General features: G+C 37.6%; 3 protein-coding genes and 1 pseudogene across 6 annotated transcripts in view; 3 read left to right on the top strand and 1 right to left on the bottom strand.

Moving 5' to 3' along the window:
* Positions 1-17,663, top strand: part of LOC122668071 — a 33,419-nt gene that overhangs the window by 10,568 nt on the left and 5,188 nt on the right. For 2 of the 4 annotated variants that reach the window (XM_043864621.1, XM_043864620.1), the window contains 2 exons: positions 537-733; positions 1,157-1,539. In XM_043864621.1, the coding sequence (XP_043720556.1) occupies positions 537-733; positions 1,157-1,310 (351 nt within the window). In that variant the 3' untranslated portion in view covers positions 1,311-1,539. Of the gene's footprint in view, positions 1-536; positions 734-1,156; positions 1,540-1,881; positions 1,898-13,615; positions 13,623-16,484; positions 16,489-17,663 lie in introns of those variants that run through there. The other 2 variants (XR_006333899.1, XR_006333898.1) reach the window with 2 other exon arrangements.
* On the bottom strand, positions 4,021-8,088 carry LOC122668072 (tRNA (carboxymethyluridine(34)-5-O)-methyltransferase-like). Its single transcript, XM_043864622.1, has 2 exons — positions 6,916-8,088; positions 4,021-4,161 (listed from the first exon to the last, which is right to left on the bottom strand). Exons 1-2 carry the CDS (start codon positions 7,974-7,976, stop codon positions 4,077-4,079), a joined length of 1,146 nt encoding a protein of 381 aa, XP_043720557.1. The 5' UTR covers positions 7,977-8,088; the 3' UTR covers positions 4,021-4,076.
* On the top strand, positions 8,060-12,882 carry LOC122667389 (annotated as a pseudogene).
* LOC122668076 (LL-diaminopimelate aminotransferase, chloroplastic-like) lies at positions 14,941-17,525 on the top strand. Its single transcript, XM_043864629.1, has 7 exons — positions 14,941-14,991; positions 15,096-15,212; positions 15,581-15,643; positions 15,989-16,093; positions 16,316-16,366; positions 16,452-16,979; positions 17,229-17,525. Exons 1-7 carry the CDS (start codon positions 14,956-14,958, stop codon positions 17,523-17,525), a joined length of 1,197 nt encoding a protein of 398 aa, XP_043720564.1. The 5' UTR covers positions 14,941-14,955.

Here is a 17,663-nt window from a genome sequence, read left to right as displayed (position 1 = left end):
ATCCTTTCGGAAGTGTCCACAACCCAAACCACAGAATACAAGACATCAGGCCTCAACAGTTGTAATGTGTAACAACTGATATATGAAGCTTATCTTGCAAGCCGCACTTAGTGTTTCCCCTGTCATATCTATGTTTCTGATTGCATTATAAAGGTTGGCTTGAGTGTCCATATACCTGCTCGCATTTTTGTGCATGTTGCACCTTCACTATTTTCTTTATGAATCGCTGCTTGGTAGTTAGCTCTAAATGTAATAGAGAATGCATTCTCTGTCTGGGAGTGTGGCCCCTTCCCCAACACAAAGGTCAATAGTAGTGTGTGCGGAAGCATCAACAGGGGTGGGATTTCTGCCTTTCATGGGGGCGGGGGTGGTCATCGCCCCATGCTGTGTTTGGACGCAGGAACCACAATCCCGGACAGAATTCTTTTTCCCTTATTAATATCTTATTCTCTCTCTCTCTCTCCTTGCAAAAGTATTTCTGTCATGGTTCAAATTTTGAAATAGCTTTTTCTTGATTGACTATTTTACTGGATCAGGTAGCTCTTCCCTATCCGGAACCTCTTGTTCATTTTGCACTAGTATTTGGTACCCGATCTGGGCCAGCTCTTCGATGCTACTCGCCTGGGGATATTGATAAGGAGCTGATGGAGGCAGCCCGCAATTTTTTAAGGAATGGAGGTCTCATTGTTGATGCTGAAGCCAAGGTGGTATCAGCCAGTAAAATACTTAGATGGTTAGTTGTATTGGAAGAATCCATTTGATACTTTGGCTTGTCATTTTTTACCCTGGCAAAACAAAACTCGTGGACAGAGTTTTACTATCAAATATGAAGTTAGGACAGGATGGATGGTAGTTAATTTGTCATATAAAGAGCATGGTGTGTTAGCCACTATGGTCACATAAATCATTTCTTGGCTTGTTTCCAATATGGTTACAGAAGATCATTCTTGGAAGATCGGCTGTAAGGGGGTTTCGTGTTTATATAAGGAATGGCAAAAAAAAATACAAGGACTTCACCATTTGGTGGTTGGTGGCTCATCTTAATGTTTGTTCTGCTGCTAGTGACCAGTCACTTCTCAGATAATTGTTATCTGTAATAATTCAGAAGATTGCTATGATTGTTATTTGATATTCTCCTTCCATCTTTATCCTTCAGGTACCCTGGGGATTTTGGGAAGAATGAAGTGGAAGTGTTGAAGCATGCAGCAAATTACTTGGAGCCGGCAAAGTCAGAAGAGTTACTTGAGTTGCTTGCAACCACTCAATTGAAAGTCACATATCAACCCTTTGACTGGAGCTTGAATTATTAGCATTTCTTTCACTAACTGCTTTAGCTTATTGAAAAGCCCAAAATGAGAAAGTTTCATATTGTTATTATGGTTAGCTTTTTTATTCTCCATGTTCATCAAATTACCGTCAGTTTTGGTCACTGTGGAAGAGGAGGCTGTAGTAGCAAAGTTTAATGCCCTTTTTTTTCGAGTGGGCAACATTATAATGTTCAGTAATCCTCCATCAAAGAGAACTTAATCTACCAGTTTACAATTCTAGTTACTGCTGTGTTCTATTTATGCCTTTCACTCATTGACTAAAGTAATCGTCCATCACATTGTATGTGATCCTTAGTTCTTTTTCTTTCCAAAAGTTTGTTATTATACTACTGATGTTAGAATTCAGAACACTAATAGTAATGGTGCAAAAATCTGTGGAAGTTTGTATGACACTCCCCATCTGTAATGCAGAGGTCTATTATAAGTCCATATTTGGTTAACAGTAAGTGGCACTAGTGTGGCCTTTCTTGCTCAGTGCTCCATCTAATATGTTCTATTTAATTTTCTACCCTCTCCCTGTTTTAACAAGTTGAAAGATTAAATATGTTGGTATTAACCATTTTTTTTTTGAAGTTTTTTTCATTTATGGAAAAGCAAAAATCCTAGGTCTTTCTAACCATCTAGGCCCTTATGACTTGCACCTGTTTCATGATGAGATGATTGGCTCTGCCATTGGCTGGTTCTCAGTTTAGAGACTCTTTATGAGAAAAATAGCTGTAGAGTAGGTGATCCAACTGTTTGTTTTTTGGTTCTTTTGTTTGAACGTATAGAATTTAAATAGAGTATCAAGAAGACCCACAAATAATATTTAGTTCAAATGGTAAAATTGATATCTCATCATGGTGAGTTTTTTTTTCAATGAATTGATCATGGTAATTAAATTGAACAGGGCAGAGGTCTCCTGTATTTAATGGCTGAAATGTGGAAGTTTTGTTTATGGTAAATTTGGACCTACTCTTCATATAATTTTCTATACATAGTAAAAGATTAGGCCAGTTTACCCTCAATGTGTTACCACAAGGGCTGAAAAGAAGTTTGAAATGTCAACGAAGTTTGTTCAACAGGAATTCAACATGAATCACTGGAAATTCAGTGGAAAAAGTTTATACATGATAGACCATATAATTGAAATAGGTCAACAAATTTAACAGGTTAGTTGTCTTATCAAAGGGGTCACCATGATACAAATCACCCAATGTGGATGCCCTGGTTGGTTTGCTCATAATGAAAACCCAACTTGTTGGACAAGATAAAAGAGGAAAGTTTTCTACCACCTAGGATGTCGAATCTCTTCATCTAATGTGATTTGATGTTGTGGTTGGACTTCTGAATGAGCGATTGTTTTCATTAACTCCCGTTCGCTATATATGAAGGTCAAGGTCCGAAGTACCTTTTCATAGTCCAATTGGAGGGTCGGATCCCTGATTAAGAGTTTCTTTCTTCATCATGAGTGAAGAAAAACTGGGTCTTGATAAAACCCTGTGAGGTTTTGCAATAACTCTTTCCCAACTCGTTGGTTCTTCCGGTTCCTATTACGCAGCTATTGGAAGCTGGTTGATCTGTAGGTTAATTGCATCCTGCTCTTTGCGGCAACCTTGAGCTTGTGTATGCAATCGCTGCTTACTGGAATACTGCACCCCATAATAATTTCTTTCGTCCCTCTACCAATTACACCATATAACCCTTACTAGTGTAATTACTTTACATTGAACATGTCCACAACATCCCACCATTGTTCCAGTAAAAGAGAGAGACTTTCTTATACAACTAACACCGGGCCTGTTTCCCCTCCACTGATCCATACACTTAAAAAGGACATCTAATTAACTCACCAAATAACAATCCTGACAAGAACATGAATCATACCCAACTATTGTTCTATTTTTTTTTACAAGATTTGGTACAAAACTTTATCAATGAATGTATAAGATGGGGATGAGAAGAGGTTCAAAAATAACTAGAGGATACTGATTGCCAGTGTCTCTTTATGAGAGAATCCAGTAGATCCAATGGAAGCATGCCGTGGGGGGAGAGGGCACTGGCACACTGGCAGTGTGCTGTGATAGTGTCTTCAACATCATAAACATCTATTAATTAGAAAGATTTTCTTTCAATCAAAACCCATTTGTATGGGTGTGAGAAAAAATGGGCAGGTTCTGAATTATTTAAGAAATATAATTTTCTGAAGAAGACTCATGGTTCTCATCACTCGCAAGAAATGGAGAGCTCTCACTGGAAACAGTGAACTATCACCTAAATAAAATTACAGTTTTCGGAACCAATGGAAAACCAAGAAATCTGGAGAATAATATGAAAAATTAACAGACAGACCAGACCATCAATTGCACTTCTGGACATCTTTGAGGAATGGTTTAATACCATTGTGATTTTTCAAGCTAAATATGAAGAGGATCCATTTTGAGCGTCTCCTTTGTCAATGAGGAAAACCTTCGGAGTAACAAAATACTTGATTCATGATAACAAAAACAGGGGAAAAGGGACAAAATTTTCATCCTTAGTGTTACAGCAATTATTTTACACTTACTATGTGACACAAGGTAAATGCCACAACATTTCTTCAGAGCAACATTTCATAGCAATCAAATTCATCTCACAGAAATCAGCCAGAGCAACATCATCATGGTGAACAAAACCTGCTAACAAGATCTCTGCTAGAAACTTCAGTGTGAAGCGCGAAGAAAATGGCATTGTTGATTGATTGTATACCCTCAAGGCATCTACGGAAACTTATGTCTTCTTGAGAATAATGCACCAGTTCGACTTATCATAAAATTGATCGACGATGACAATATTGTCAATTCCAGAGACTAACCTGTAGAGGGATTTAAAGATGTTAGCTCTTCTGTAGATAGCAAATACTGCCAGAACAAGATACAAAATGAAGACAGAATTTATTGAGGGGACAAGTCACCCCCACCCCTTTTTTTTCCTTCTTCCTTACATAAAAACGTTTCTGTCCTAAGGAGTTTCAAATTGGCTCGGTATTTTACATGCTAATGCAGCTCTCCAAAAGGTTACTTGTCTTGCTAATTTCCTCAATATTCCCAAATGTGCAACATTTACCCACATATAAGGCCTCCTAAGTTCCTGACTGGGGGAAACAAAAAATTTAAAGCAGAATTATAGTGACTAATAGGAGGCATAGCCCAAATGTCCAATACCACATAGTAAACATTGAAAAAACACTACTAGTGGGGGCAGCCCATATTGGGCAGGTTGACCTCCTTTTTTTAGGAGGGGGGGGGGGGGCAAGAACTGCATTTTTTTAAGTTCTAGATTCTCCCCTTTCAATGTGGCTGGCAAAGGATTGAAACCAAAAACTGCATTAAGAAGCAACTTCAAGCTCAACTACAGCAGGTTACTTAAAAGAAAAGTGAAACATCAGTACAAGAAGAACATTTTTCTTACATATGTTAGCTCTTATTTCTTGTTTTCAGCTGATAATCCTAGTACCTAACGAGACTACATATATAATCTACATAGCCATAGGTTCATTTGGCTAATCTTACTAGCTGAAGAGCTCCTTGGTCCTTACCATAGATACTTGACTACCTTTTTATCTCATGCTCAGTGGTTGGAATGTCTGATACTATTTCTGGTGGTTCGGTTGGGGAAGCTTCGGTATTGTCCCAAGAGAGCAAAGAGAGGCCTTTATCACATGGCCAGGGATTTCATGAGAGAGAGTCAAAATTCTATGGTAACTATTACCATTTTGCCATATATTGGGGTATCTGGAAAGAAAGAACCCAACGAAGCACTTAAAAAAATGCCACTCATAAGGAATAGAGAAATTAGTCCATGATGCTGGGCCTGGGGGTTCCCTTTTGAAAGCCAGAAGTGTATATGTTGTCATAGTTGTCATGGCGTCTAGGCGAACCAAGGCATTGGAGGGGGCCCGGACGCAAGGTGACCAAAATGCCCACTTAGGCGATCAAGGCGACACTAGTTGTCAATGTGCCTGGATGCCAAGTCGGTCACCTCGGCAACACCTTGACAACTGTGATTGTTATTTCCATCCTGTGAGAGTACCATAATGTATGTGTGAGTAACGTATTTACATGATGTGTCATACACACTTCTACAGCTCTTTTGACTTATTTTATTCTATCTTCTCGCTTTGGTCTCCTACGCCACATGAGAGTCCAGATCAATTTTGATAGTGAGCCAATCTGTGTCCTGCAGATGTTGGTGGAGTATTGTTGGATCATGAAGGGACCAAGCTGTTAGTGTATTCAGGTCCAGTTGGCATTTGTGATTCTGTAACTGAGATAAAGGGAATAATCATGGGCTTGGAGATCCAAGAACTTGGTGGTGCGACGATTTGATTATGAGTGTGATGCCAAATTTGTCATCAAGTGGATGGAGTCGAAAGCACAGGACTTTGAAGATGCTTCACTTCATTAGAAGGGCTAGAACTCATAGTGCTTCTAAAAATCAACTAACAACCTGGCTGACGAGACAGCTAGTCTGGGATGGACAGACACCCTCTATTTAAGACCTCATGTAGTTGGTTGTTTGTGTGTGGTTCAGCTTGGGGCCAATCATATTTGTGTGGCTGCATTATATCCTGTGAAGCTTGATTTGCTCTAAATGAAATTGATGTTTATCCCCAAAAAGAAAAAATTCTATTACCTCTTAAAATAATATTTTTGTGCAAAACAATTTTAGTTAAAAAGAGCATCAAGAGAGTTAAAGACGAGATAAATGGGTGAAACTACGAAAGACTCAATATGAGGTTCTTGTAAAGCTACAACTTGAACTGTCAAATAATTGTTGAAAATTATACTAATAGATTCATCAATATCAACATATACATAGGGTTCAGTAGCAACAATACATTGACACATTCATAAAAATAGCAAAAGTATGATTACCTTAAATATATAGCACCTATAGCTAAAAAAGTTACAAACAAACCTATTAAAAGAATATTTTTGTGCAAATCAATTTTAGTTAAAAAGAGCATCAAGAGAGTTAAAGACGAGATAAATGGGTGAAACTACTAAAGACTCAATATGAGGTTCTTGTAAAGCTACAGCTTGAACTGTCAAATAATTGTTGAAAATTATACTAATAGATTCATCAATATCAACATATACATAGGGTTCAGTAGCAAATATACATTGACACATTCATAAAAATAGCAAAAGTATGATTACCTTAAATATATAGTACCTATAGCTAAAAAAGTTACAAACACACAAAGTACAAAACTATCAAAGAAATAAATATCACAAAGGAAAGGGGCAAGAATGTGTTCAAGGGGGAGGGCACGATGTATAGAGTTCTTCATTTTCATAGGATAAAACCAACCCCATCAGATGATCCAAGCCATCTTAGCCTTTTCCACATATCTTTGCAAATAATTTAAACAAGATTTTCCACAACTGGCGAGTGTCACAAAGAATAGGTTTTAGGGAGTATCCTCGCTGCATAAGTATTGGTGATAAAGTTCTAGCTAAAAATGCTGAATATTTAATAAAAAGAGACCAAAGAGGAATAAAGAATGAAAATCAATTTGAAATTTCAAAAGGAAAACAGTAGATAAAGAGAAATAATCTCTTACCTTTCAAGTTCACCTTCGATGAACACATGGTAATATCTATTGTACACCACAGCACCTTTTTTATCATCTTTCTCAGCTAGTCCATTTGCAAGAGCACAAGCAGAGGCACCACTAACTTCAGCACGATGATAAGGCAAGTGCCAAGGGACAAAATATTCCTGCTGATTTTCAAGATTCTTCCCATTTCGGGGAGCAACTGAACTGTCATCATTTATCGTTCCCCTCATGGTGTCCTCAGATAACCGCTTAGAATTTCTTAATTGATCTCGGACACTATTTTCCTCAGTTTCAGGGATGCTTTCTAGTGTTAAGGTCGAAGAACTACGGACTCGAGGACTCCCAGGACCTATCCACTCCTCTGTGTACTTTTGGGTAAGGGGGGTCCACTTGGTTAGCAATGACCTATCCTCTTGTTCTACAGCCCAGACTGTTATTAGGACCATTCCACCCTTCCTGACAACTCGAACTAAGTCAGCTATTGCTTTCTTCCTTCTGCTTTCTGTGCTTAAGTGATGCAATACAGCAATAGAGATTGCTGCATCACCAAATCCAGTTCGGTAAGGAAGATTTACAGCATCTGCAACCATAACTTCATGCTCTCTTTCTGCACATATATTGATCAAAGGTGCACTTATATCGCAGCCTATGAAAAAGCAATCAGGATTTAAACCCAGGTACTTTCCATTTCCACAGCCTGCATCCAAAATGAGGGATCCTGGAGGCAAGGAATTGAGAAAAGTAGCAACTTTTGGCCACTTTGCAAATCGTGTGGAGCTAAAATGAGGAGCAATGGCATCATAAACATGATGGACATACTTCTTTTCAATATCTGGGGTGGATTGAACACTTGATGACTTCTTTTCCCGGCTCACTGTGATGGGCTTCTTGAAACGAAATTCTTCATTAAGAGGAGGCAAACTGGAAGCACCATCTACTTGGGAATCTGTCATTGTACAAAAGGCTCTTTGATTGCCAAACCTACAAACTATACCAGTAGAAGAAGTAATGAACTCCAAAGATCTATTCAAGAAACTCTCTACTCTTGCAACATTAATGATCATCAGAGTGCAGCATAAACTCTAAGCTGCAAAAATACCACATCCAGGAATAAGTTAATGCTATGCATCATACATTTAGAAACGAAATGGATAAACAACTGAACAGGTTTCCCTCTAGCATATAGAGTGGACGAAAAAGGAAGAACGAATGCAAGTATTAAACTCCCCAGGCATTTCTGGTATGCATCATTTTTAAGAACCCATTTGGACAGGCACAGTATCAGTTATTGCGTCAGACATGAGATCTGAAATGCAAACTATTCAAGCACGCATAGGACCCAAAACCTCTTCAGAGAAAAATCAAAAGAATTACGCCTCCAATGTGAGATATCAGATATCCAGCCAGTCCCCCAAAGTAGTACATTGACAATCCATTTCAAAGAAGTTCAAAATATATACATCAGGAAAGCGGACCCTAATATTTTCTGTCCAATAAAAGTTCCTCATTATTTTACCCACAATTACAGAATCAAGAAATGAGGGGGGGGGGGGGGGGAGGAAAGGGGTTCCGAAGTAGTTTTCATGGTCGAAGTATATACAGAGAAAACAGAAGAAGAAAACGAGATTCTCTATCAATGAGAATGATGGGCAAAGCTGTTCAGGACTTGCCTACCTGTTATCGAAAAGAAAACTATGTTCTGAAACTATAGAAACTGAAGGTTCAGAAGATTGAGAGAGAGAGAGAGAGGTGTTCAGAAACTTACCCAGAATCTTAAGAGGAATGTCATAAAATGATAATGGTGGAGTGATCGGAAACCGGGGCCGTATTTCAGGCGAGCATCAGTGGCGAATGGCGACAATTGTTAGGGCTTTAGTCTTGATGGGCAGAGATACAGAGAGAGAGAGAGAGAGAGAGAGAGAGAGAAGATAAACGTTTTCATCAATTGAGAATCCGCATTAAAGCAGGGTTATGAAAATTGGAATCGGGGATCAAATTGGACAATGCCGACTCTGATTTGAGTCGGTCGTAATTGGCTGGAATTAAATGGAATTTAATCAGAATTGGATGGAATCGTCTGAATCGGTCACAGCCGAATCCAATCTGAATCGATCATTTCGACCGATCCAATTCTATTTTTGAAACAATGGGATACAGTCGGGTAAGAGCCTTATATGAATTTTTTATTTTTTATTTTTTTGGTGAAAAGCCTTATTTGGATCTCGAAAGCATAGATCGGATAAATGAATGGTATGAGTAAAGTTTTCCGTCACCTAGGTAGGGTGGAGAGAGAATCTTTTTATCCAAAATTATTCTTGAAATAGTGAATGTTTAGGAAGATTTGAAATCTTCTTTCTCAATCTAATCGGAGGGTAAGATCCCGTGGATTAAAAGGTTTTCTCTTTACACCACGGGGAAAGTAAAATCTGATCTATATATGAATTACCCTTAAAGTGGATTTAAAATTTAGAAAAATCTCGATTGAAATACCCATAAATGGTATTTTTCATAGAAACAATATTTTTACGTATTTCGAAGACCCCTAAATCATAAAAATCAATTCAATAATTTTTAAGGGTAACTAACTCTATCTGATATGAGTATCATCTGAGACCTGTCCCATATCTGATATCGATTCTTAAAACTATGCCCATGATAGAGGGAGGATGAGGTCACTGAAGTATCAAAGTATTGTACATTCTATGAGTAAGTAACAAGGTAAGAAACTTTAGCTTATAATCCCAACAACATGAAAGCAATATCTCAATATCTCTTCAGGCATTAATGATATCCCCCAACCTATGTTTGTTGGGACTCGAAAGGCACAAGAAAACCATTTTCAATTTGCATCACAGAGGGTCAGAGGCTGCCGTGGTTGTAATGACACAAAATTATTTGGTTTCTTATAAGAGGCTAAATGGGTTAGTTGTGTGCACAAGTAGGTGGCTCTCATTACCTTTAGTATAGATTAAGGGAGAATGTTCTCTGTGCCACAATGCAAGTTACGCCCAGGCACATGAGCAGCCTGTGCAGGGGGCAGGGTGGTCATTGAGCCCACCCCCATGTACATGATCTCAATTTCATACATGCATGTACTCGATTTTATAAATAATCTCACGTTGAAAATTGTTGATGATAATATATATATTTTGTTGTTCTGTTAGTAGATTATTGTACGAAGGTTCCTCGCAATGTAAACATGGAGAAGTTGTGAAACGGATATTTATTTCCAATCTTAGCTTGAAGACCCTTTTGTGTGTGTGTGTGTGTGTGTGTGTGTGCCATCAGAAGAAATGTATGATGTCCATTTAGTAAAAATGTTAATGAAACATAAAAAGGGAACTGTCCCAACTACTCCTCGATCAAGAACTTAGAAAAGAGAGAGAGAAGGTGCAATGAACACTTTTTTTGTTTTTTTCATTATATTGTTATCATTGACACTTCTTTTTGGAACAAGCATATCCATCAGATTTTCATGATATTTTAAATATAAATTTGCAGAAGAAAAGAGGAAACACAAGGTGATTATACCGAAGCAAAGATAATAACCCTCGGAGTTGGTGATACAACTGAACCTATTCCACAGATCATTACCTCTTCCATGGTTCAGGTAACATTAATTAAGACTTACATATTAAGTCATAATTTAATTATAATCTAAATTAGATTGACTTACATGGAATTAGGTTGACCATCTCCATATATAATAAAGTCAACACCCCCACCTTTCACGCTCACTAGTCAACCATAGAGGATTTGCTTCAAATATTTTATATTAAACAAGCTTTAGTTGAGTCAACCATGCTTGACGTTAAATTAAAGAGAGCCTTGGTTAAGTTAAATTTGCCATTGACCATGGAAAAATCAAACCTTTTAAAATGTGATCGAAGTGAGTTCATTGACAAAAGACAGTCAAGAACAATAAGAATCTTTCAAGTATTCCTATTTTTTAATCTTTTTTTTTTTAATAAAATAAAGGATCGAGTTTTCCTTCACCCACAATGATTCCATTCACCAAGGAGTGAGAGAGAGTGGGAATGGATATCGGGAGGGTATTTTGAAAAATACAAGAATCCTCCTAGGGTTTTGTGAACCCTAGGCTGGTGGGTGGAGGAAAACTTAATTAATTATACGCTGGTTTGCAGCAAGCGTGTGCTCTATCAACACATGAAGGCTACAGAGGATACGGGGATGAACGAGGCAACAACGTAATGTATCGCAATGTTTTTTGTTTTTTTTTTTTTTTATTATATTAAAAAATTCAAAGTCCAAACACTCCATTGGAATCTGACTAGATTTTTTTTTGTTGTTGGAGGATCAAAACAGAAACCACCAGTAGCGAGTCTCCTTTTATGATGTGTTTTTTTTTTTTTTTTTAATTTAGTTTCTTTATTCCAAGATTTTAAGTAATTCTATGTAAATCAGGCTCTAAAAAAGGCTATAGCAGATAAGTTATACAAACATGTGGGACTAAAAGATGATGAAGTTTTTGTATCAGATGGTGCACAATGTGACATTTCCCGCATCCAGGTATTTACATATAAAAAATTTTGTCAATTTTATTTGGAACACTCAGTTGAATTTAATGTGAACTCCAAGCATATGAAGGCACCAAGGATAAGAACAAACCATTGCGGGACTACATATATATATATATATATGGCTCTATAACTCCTAACATCTTAACGTACACTCTCCCTCAATGCATCTTAATATATATCTACTATTCTTCCTCAGTTGCTTATGGGATCCAATGTTACGATAGCTGTTCAAGACCCCTCATATCCGGTGAAAATTCCTTAATCTTTCCCTCGTTATCTTATATCCTCCTAATAATGCTTGTTATTAAGTGATTAATGAAAAATGTGGTTGAGACAGGCATATATAGATTCAGGTGTGATAATAGGTCAGACTGGTGAGTTCAATGAATTGAAGAAACAAGGAAGTACAAGAAGTCAAGAACATAGAGTACATGAAATGTGGATTTGAAAATGATTTCTTTCCGGACAATCATTTTTTTCTGCTCACCAAACAATCCTACTGGTTATGCAGCATGAAGGGAACAATTACAAAAACTTGTAAAGTTTGCAACAAAAAATGGATCAATTATTGTCTATGACTCTGCCTATGCTGCTTATATCTCTGATGATAGCCCAAGAACTATTTTTGAAATTCCTGGAGCCAAAGAGGTTTGTCACCAATGCATCACATAATTTTATAATCTTATTACTTAATTTCCTAAGTTAAGTATGTATTGCTGGAAATGACCAACCCCTGTTTTTGCCCTGTTTTTGGGGGGTTTCCAAGCGTTGGACCCTCCAGCTCCTGTGACGGCTGGAGGAGAGCCAGATCCTATAATGCTCTCTAAAGGATGATCTTTAATTGACGGGATTCACTGGAGTTCGTCTTGGTTGGACAATGGCTCCTAAAGAGCTAAAATATGCAAATGGGTTTTCTGTCATTAAGGATTACAATCGTATTGTTTGCACATGTTTTAATGGTGCATCAAATATTGTTCAAGCCTTTGGACTAGCATGCCTTTCAGAAGAACTATATGGTACAGTTTTCTTCTAATTAAAACCTCTAATTCATCTTTAAAATTCAAAGTTTAAGAAACTAATCTAATCAATAATATCTGTTTTCAGGCCTTGTGTAGTGTGATGGACAACTACAAAGAGAACGCGAAAATCTTGATTGATACATTCATTTCACTTGGGTTGAAAGCTTCGGGTGGCAAAAATGCACCATATGTTTGGGTACATTTCCCAGGGTCAAGTTCTTGGGCTGTGTTTACTGAGATTCTTGAGAAAACACACATAGTTATGGTTCCAGGCACTGGATTTGGTCCAGGCCAGGTGGTGAAGGGTATATTAGAGTAAGTGCGTTAGGTCATAGAGAACATATCCTAGAAGCCTCAAAGAGGCTTAGAACTCTCTTTAAATGAAAATGATTGAAGGCGCGCCACCCTTGGCCTTGGCCTTGGCCATGGTATCTCTAGTTGTTGTTATCCAGTGGGGACTTTAGCTTGAGTCCGCCCTAAACTTCACCTTTGGGTTTTATGGGGTTGGGTCTTATTTGTAATAATATATATAAAAAAAATCATTATCAAATAAAAAAGGGTGGGAAAGGAAAAGTTATGGGCCCAAGTAATGAGGTTAAACAACATGAAAGAGAAAAAAATAAATAATAGAGTTTCATAATTTTTTATTTCAATGCGTATTAAAGTTCTGAGCCTTACATGTAATAAAGTCATTCACCTCCACCCCCCCCCCCCAAAAAAAAAGAGGACGAACTTTAGAGAAGGGTGGGGGTGCATGGTTCTAAGTATCGGTATCGTATCGTTTGTATTAGGCGATACGTATCGATTTTGTTAATTGCCAATATCATATTGATAGCACGGTACGGATAAGGGGTAAAATGGTTAGAAAACTCATTTTTTAAGAAAATTCAGGGATATTTTTGTTCGATGCTGCCAATCCAAGCCGATACCGAATCAGTATCATATCGATTTTGTGGGTCACCGATACTGTGCACTAAAACCATGGTGGGGTGGGATAAAGTTAGTCATGTAGACATACCTGTGTTCCTTAATACATGGATGGTTTGCTTAGTTTTCCCTGCAACCAAGCATCTGCCCATTTGGAATTTTATGGAATACCCTATAGTTATCCCATCAGGGTCTACATGTAATGATTGACTTAAGTTTTGAAGTACGTATTATTAGAGGCTAAGTTTTGTTTCCTCATTGTGAAAAGAAAATCTCTAATTCAATGTTTCGAACCGTCTTCACTAGGGGTGAGAGTTAATAATGAGACTCATTGTGCATAGAGTACATCCAATTATCGCATCAAATCATCATAAAATGAAGAGATTCTCTATTCATCTGGGGTGATGAAAAAATTCGCCTATTTTTAGTACTTCACCTTTACCATTCAAAAGGTTATCAGTAAAAAAAATTTCTTTATGTATTGGGTGACCCGGCAATAGGATCCGAGAAAAACACCATAGTCCATAGAAGACCAAAGATCGATGGACTTTCTAGCTTGATGGGTTTAGCATTAATTTTGGTCAAAGAGGATCGTACCGTTTGCTTTGAAATTGCTGAGGAATTAAGTGAGAAAATATGGCCTTGGATTAGTCGGCTGTTTGGGGGCGTGTGATTCAATTCATCATACTTCGAAAATTAAGTAATAAAATTAAGGGAAAAAGTTCTCTGTCCGAGAGTGTGGCCGACGTCAGCACTCCCATGAGTCTATCTCTCTCGTCGCCATGTAAAAAGATATTTCTGCCCCTTTATTTTAAGAATGAGAGATATAGACACATGGGAGTGCTGGCGTAGGCCACACTCCTGTACAAAAAACTGCTTCTCTAAAATTAAATCCAATCCTTTCAATTCCTCCCCCCAAATGCAGCCGTAAGACCATGACGCCATGGGTTTGACATATGCTGTTTGTGTCAACGTACTATCTTAGAAAATTCAGCCTTGGCCACTTTTCAATGAAGAAAATTGTTTTTTTTTTTTTTTGGGGGGTTTTCTATTCCCACATGCTCCTCTTGTAAACGGGGACTGAATATTTCTTAAGCCCCAAAGGAGAATTACCCGCAGCTTTCAGATGGATGGGAGAAGGTATCGCACAACAATGGGAGGGATGTTCAACCATTCGTAATTAGTAATAGGATATTTTAGGACCTTAAGATGATAACTGCACACTATACTAGGGGTGTAGGAAAATTTTTTCCTATAAATGGGTTTTTATTAATGGATGTATAAATGTCTAATTTATGCATTATACTCCTATAAATTTCTTCTGAGTCAAATTCGAAAGTGAAAGAAGAGGAAGGAATTCAAGATGTCTCCAACTCAACTCTCTCCTGAGGAGAGAGAACTGGGTATGTCCATGATCTCAATTCGATATATGAACTCATTTTATAAGTAATCTCCTCTTATTAAAAATTGTTGATGGTGATGTGTTCGTAATTTCGTATTTAAATTTTGTTGTTCGGTTGGTAGGTTATTGCACAAAGGTTCCTCGCAATTCAAACATGGAGAAATTGCGAGATGGGTATTTATTTCAAGAGGTTAGTAGCTTCCAATCTCTTCAGGACTCATAAATTGGTTTTTTTTTGTGTTTTGCTACACACTCTTCTTTCCTCGTACGTATAATTATATATTTTGAATGCAGATTCGTAGAAGGGAGGAAGAACATAGGAAGAAGTACCCAACGGCAAATGTGATAACCCTCGGAGTTGGGGATACTACTCAGCCTATTCCACAAATCATTACCTCTTCTATGGTTCAGGTAATTAATTAATACTTGCAAATCAAATCACAATTGGACCCGGGATGAATGGCAATCTACATACCTATTCATTGTTCATTCTGACTTATGCAGTCATTGTAGTACGGTGAAGCTAACCTATGGGACCACTAATTGTAGTAGTGCCTGGGGTATGTTGGTCTCGAGTTCGAGACTCCTCTCCTCCTATTACCTGCAATAAATCAGATCTTTTCTAAAAAGAACGTGTTGATCCTTCGTGGTTCCCTCCTCCTGGCCCCTTGGGATCAACGATTCCCATTTCTTAATCCTTTTCTTGACCCAACAAGATAAAAATCTGTGGACAATATGTATTCTCTATTTCCTAAGCAATTACATACACTGGTTTGCAGAAAGCTTGTGCTCTGTCAACGGATGAAGGCTATAGTGGTTATGGACCTGAACAAGGCGAAAAGGTAATGTATCGCAGTGTTTTTTTTCTTCTTTCTTACCAATCCTATCTTAGCAGCCCGGTTCCTAATCGGTTCCAGGTGTAATGAATCCGAACCAAAATCAAATCAATTATTAATCGGTTTCAAATTCCAAATTACATCATTTGTTATTGGTTAATCGGTTTATCATCGATCATATCGGTTATTTGGTTGTTATTGGTTTGTTACCAGTCAACCGATTCAAACCAAACCAAACCAATTAAATGTTCGTACAATGGTCCAAACTGAAACCGAACCAATTAATAAGCACTTCACTTATTTATATTCTTTATTTCAAGATTTTAAGTCAATCCATATGTATAACTGCAGGCACTAAGACAGGCTATAGCAGATAAGTTATACACACATGTAGAAGTGAAAGGTGATGAAGTTTTTGTGTCAGATGGTGCACAATGTGACATTTCTCGCCTTCAGGTATTTACATTTTTATCTATTGAGACTTGTTTGAGGGTCCAATCCAAAACCTTAAGACATTAAGAGAGAGAACTCCGAGTATATGAGGGCATCAAGGACATGAACAAACCAATGTGGGATTATAACTCTATAACTCCAAACATTTCAACACTCCTCTCTCTGTTCCCTCCGGCACAGAGAACATTTCCCGTATCCTAATCGATCTCTACTATTCTGTTGCAGCTACTTATGGGATCTAATTTAACGATAGCTGTTCAAGACCCCTCATTTCCGGTGAAATTTCCTAAATCTTTCCCTGGTTATCCTCTTAATAATGCTTGTTGTTTAGTGATTAATGAAATTGTTGTTTTTGAGACAGGCATATATTGATACAGGTGTGCTAATAGGACAGACTGGTGAGTTCCATGAAAAAACTAGGAAGTACAAGAACATAGAGTACATGAAATGTGGACCTGAAAATGATTTCTTTCCGGACTTATCAATTACTCCAAGGACAGATATAATTTTCTTATGCTCACCAAATAATCCAACTGGTCATGCGGCAACAAGGAAACAATTACAACAACTTGTAGAGTTTGCAACAAAAAATGGATCAATTATTATCTATGACTCTGCCTATACTGCTTATATCTCTGATGATAGCCCAAGAACTATTTTTGAAATTCCTGGAGCCAAAGAGGTTGCAATTGAAGTGTCCACTTTTTCCAAATTCGCGGGATTTACCGGAGTTCGTCTTGGTTGGACAGTGATTCCTAAGGAGCTGAAATATGCAAATGGATTTCCTATCATTAATGATTATAATCGCATTGTTTGCACATGCTTTAATGGTGCATCAAATATTGTTCAAGCCGGTGGACTAACATGTCTTTCACAAGAAGGCTATATGGTATAGTTTTCTATAACCCTAATATATGTTCTAATATAAGTTTACTTGAATAAGGAATCAGGCTGATACTAGCTGGAGGCAGCAACCTGTTTATTCTAAACTTGATATACAGGGTATATTGTTTTAAACAACCTTGTGCTTAAATCCTAAATCCGAACATATCTTCTAATTAAAACCTTTTAAGTCATCTTCAAAATTTCAAAGTTTTTAATCTTAAACTAATACGAATAATAATCTGTTTGTTTTCAGGCCTTGTGCAGTGTGATAGACAACTACAGAGAGAATGCGAAAATCTTGATTGATACACTGACTTCACTTGGATTGAAGGTATATGGTGGCAAAAACGCACCTTATGTTTGGGTGAAATTCCCAGGTTCATCAAGTTCTTGGGATGTATTTACTGAGATACTTGAGAAAACCCACATAGTTACGGTTCCAGGCGCTGGATTTGGTCCCGGCGGTGAAGGGTTTATTAGAATAAGTGCTTTTGGTAATAGAGAAGTTATCCTTGAAGCCTCAAAGAGACTCAAAACTCTCTTTAAATGAATCCTCCAGCTAGCTCCGCCATGGCTGGAGGAAAACCAGGTCCGATCTAGTTGGGTCTTTCTTGTAATACCTATAAATAAAAGAAAAATTATGATCAAATACAAAATTTAATTTGTTAAGTATTATTGTTTAGATAGC

Source organism: Telopea speciosissima, chromosome 7 (genome assembly GCF_018873765.1).
Source record: "Telopea speciosissima isolate NSW1024214 ecotype Mountain lineage chromosome 7, Tspe_v1, whole genome shotgun sequence".
Taxonomy (NCBI): Eukaryota; Viridiplantae; Streptophyta; class Magnoliopsida; order Proteales; family Proteaceae; genus Telopea; species Telopea speciosissima.
The sequence above is the reverse complement of the archived record's forward strand: the minus strand, read 5'-3'. Positions and strand labels throughout refer to the sequence as shown.